Source organism: Theobroma umbraticum, unplaced genomic scaffold, assembly GCF_002168275.2.
Source record: "Theobroma umbraticum cultivar Fairchild unplaced genomic scaffold, ASM216827v3 scaffold_115.0, whole genome shotgun sequence".
Taxonomy (NCBI): domain Eukaryota; kingdom Viridiplantae; phylum Streptophyta; class Magnoliopsida; order Malvales; family Malvaceae; genus Theobroma; species Theobroma umbraticum.
The window spans coordinates 877359-880680 of NW_018397284.1; the positions used below are offsets into that span (position 1 = coordinate 877359).

The 3322-nt window shown below is 40.1% G+C and overlaps 1 protein-coding gene across 1 annotated transcript; it reads right to left on the bottom strand.

The window, feature by feature from the left end:
- Positions 1 to 926: 926 nt before the first annotated feature.
- LOC149526264 (uncharacterized) lies at positions 927 to 2056 on the bottom strand. The gene is made up of 3 exons (XM_089785641.1): positions 1963 to 2056; positions 1176 to 1385; positions 927 to 970 (listed from the first exon to the last, which is right to left on the bottom strand). Exons 1-3 carry the CDS (start codon positions 2054 to 2056, stop codon positions 927 to 929), a joined length of 348 nt encoding a protein of 115 aa, XP_089641767.1.
- Between the last annotated feature and the right edge of the window lie 1266 nt (positions 2057 to 3322).

The following is a 3322-nucleotide window of genomic DNA, read 5'->3' on the forward strand; positions in this document are numbered from 1 at the left end:
CCGCAGTTGATAACCCAGATTTTGATGAGGATGGGAATGAGGGCGAGCCACGTGAGTATCCCATGGGCCCCTATATTGCTCAATCTATTGCACTTAATTCCACCACATTCGATGTTGAGCAAGCTTTCAATAAACTCTTTTCATTTATGGAAACAATGGACTCTAGGTTGAATGCCCATATGGAATTGTTGAAGGTGCAGAATCGTGAGATGTTGTAGTGCCAAAAATACTTGGAGGTCCAATTTCGTTCTCAATTTCCACCACCATCATGAGTTCTCACTGCATACGTATGCTCTATTAAGTATTTGGACTGTTCGATTCAATGGCTACCTGTGCATCAAATTTTGTATCATGCCATCTTGTATGTTGTAAGCTTATTGTAGACATGTAAATTCGGATGTTTGATCATTTTGCTTTGTGGTCATTTGATTATCTATTTCGACCGTAGGATGGGAATTTTCTTTTCCTTGATGGATTTCCTAGATCTCTGTAATGTTTATCTTAAGCATCTGCTACATATATTTCCTAGGTTACTATTTTCCTTAATGGTTATGTACGTAGGGTTTGTTGAATCCTTCAACAAGATAGATATATGTTACATTGGGTTGCCCATGGATTTTGAACAATTTGTAAAGAACTCATTTGTTTAAAGTGACTTTGTTTATTATTGCCAATAGCTTTAAAATACTTGTGATAATAAACAAAGTTACTTTAAACAAATTGTTCTACTTTAGCTATCTAAACAGTGCTATTATTATTATAAGAATTTTTTTCCTGTAGGAAAAAATATGAAGTAGGAGGCCAAAATCAATCATGCAATATTATTATTAAATATTTTCTACTTTAATTTAAGAGTTTATAAAGACAAACAAATTATGAAGGAGTACAATGCATTAGATGAAACCGAAATATCATCTTAAGATATCTTATTCTTGGCTATTGTCAGAAGTGAGAGTATCATCTCCAGACTCTGACAAACTCAAGTTCAAATGGTAATATTCAATGCAAATGTCAATGGGCAAATCCAAACAATCCTTAAGAACTGACGTTTGAAGGGCCACTATCTTCGGGTACTACACCTATAACGTTCCTAGAGTTATGGTCCACATTGGACAACAGTTTCGTGTATGCCCGGGTTGTTTGAGTAGATGATGTTTCCCCTTTTCTCTAGAGACCTGCAAACGGCATGAGGCAATTTTGTCTATTATGACCATAGCTCTTGCATTGTGAACATCTACGTCGTCGACTGCCTTCCCCAATTAATGCAATCCTTTTCCTTCTAGGTCTTCCCGCTTCACCTCGCCAGGTTGGTGGCAAAACGACCATTTGTTTAATGTCATGGGGGATGTCCCACTCACTGGGATGCCCAACCGGGCGAATGGGAACTGCATATGTGACCACCTAAGACCGAGCAAAGTAATAGTCCGAGTAGAATTCAATGGCTGCACGTTTGCATGTACCGCCAAGGCAATGAAATCACAGTAGGGGAGCAATGTCAAAATTCAATTCATCATGTAGAAAATAAGCAAACATGTGCTGCCATGACATGTGTGTAAAGGAGTAGATCAGACTGGCACTCACTGTATGAACACGTCTTCATGCACAGGTTGACGACTGCGTCCTTAGTCCCGCCTATAACTTGAAACTCTATCCAATCGATTAGTTATATGGAAAAGTGACATGCTTCATTGAACTGTTTGTTCAAGAGATCGGTAGCCCAAGGGCTGAGGGGCATGGTCAAATTCACTGCCTCATTGTGTCGTCATGGAACCAACGTTGGAACATGCCTCTGATGCACTCTATCAGGATGGTTATTGGCATTTTCCATGCATGCCTAAAGCAAAAGTTAATACACTCCGCAATGTTTGATGTCATTAGCTTGTATTGCCTAACTGGTGACCGTGCACGTGCCCATCTCTCAAGGCCTAATCTCATAAGGCGATCATAAGCAAGTTTGCAAACCTATTTCAGCTGATTCATGTCTGTTAAAATCAGCAAGCCTATAGTAGTTGGCAGCCAAGGTGAATATCGCACCAACATTTTCACGCTTGAACATTTTTTTAATATTTTTTCCTAACTGGTAATTGCATAAACCGTGATGTGCATCCTTGTACACTTTCTCAACTACATTCTTAATGCCAAGATGCTAACTAGAAATGAACATTGCATTTTCAGGATAACCAATCGCATGACGCAATTGGTTAACAAACCACAACCAAGACTCTTCGTCCTCCACATGGCCAATGCCAAATGAAATTGGATATATTTGCTCATTCGCATCTTTGCATACTGCAACAAACAGAATACCCTTGAATTTGCCTTTTAGATGTGTGGCATCGATAGCAACTATAGGTCGCATTATAGCACTGAACCCCAGAATACATGAGTCAAACGCCCAAAAACAATATTTGAAGCGTTGTTCCCCATCCGTGGCAACACTCTTGACAGTACCGGGATTTTCACGTTCCAATATATGGAAATACGAGGGGAAGAGTTGGAATGACTCTTTCGGGGGACCGAACACAAGACTCTCTGCATACTCCTTCACTTGCCATGCCTTACCATATAGGCATTGCAATCCCAACTTGCGATTCATCTCTTCCATTATTTCCTTAGGTCTCAATGGGGTTACATAATTTCCGTGTAGCCTGGTGGAGGCAAGCTCACCAATTAACCTCATTCTCGTAATTTGGTACCCACATTGCAAACCATCAACAGTACACGTGTGTACCTTCTACACTGTCTAAAGTTGCCAATATTCTCCCTTAGGCAACTTTGTTGCATGCAAAGTAAACTTGCATGCCTTCTCCTTACAACCAACCTCAAAACGAGCGTGACATGACTTTTTAACTCTGACCTCAAAATGCTCTTTTAGTGCCAACATGCTCAAAGCTCATTTCAATTTGGCCTTCGATGGAAACACTTTTAGTGCCAACATGCTCAAAGCTCATTTTAAGTGGTCATCAATTGATCTGGATTCATCAGTCACAACTGTTTTGAAGGATATCATATCTACCCAGGGAATAATCCATTGATGAGATACTCTTGTATTTACCTCCTCTTGATCACTGTATCAGGTGAACGAATGTCCTTATCAAGTGTAATGTTGTTGTCGTAAATAGGGTCAGCACCCTCTACATCTTTTAATTCAATAGTTGTGGCATGGTCATTGAACTGAACCTCTTCTAACACAATAGTTGTGGCATGTCCATACTGCCATATGCATGATTACAATCCCGAATGTCGGTGTGCTCACCCTTATCATCCTTTGAACCGTCATCATGTCTGCCAACGTCATCATCTTCACAGTCGTCATGGAACT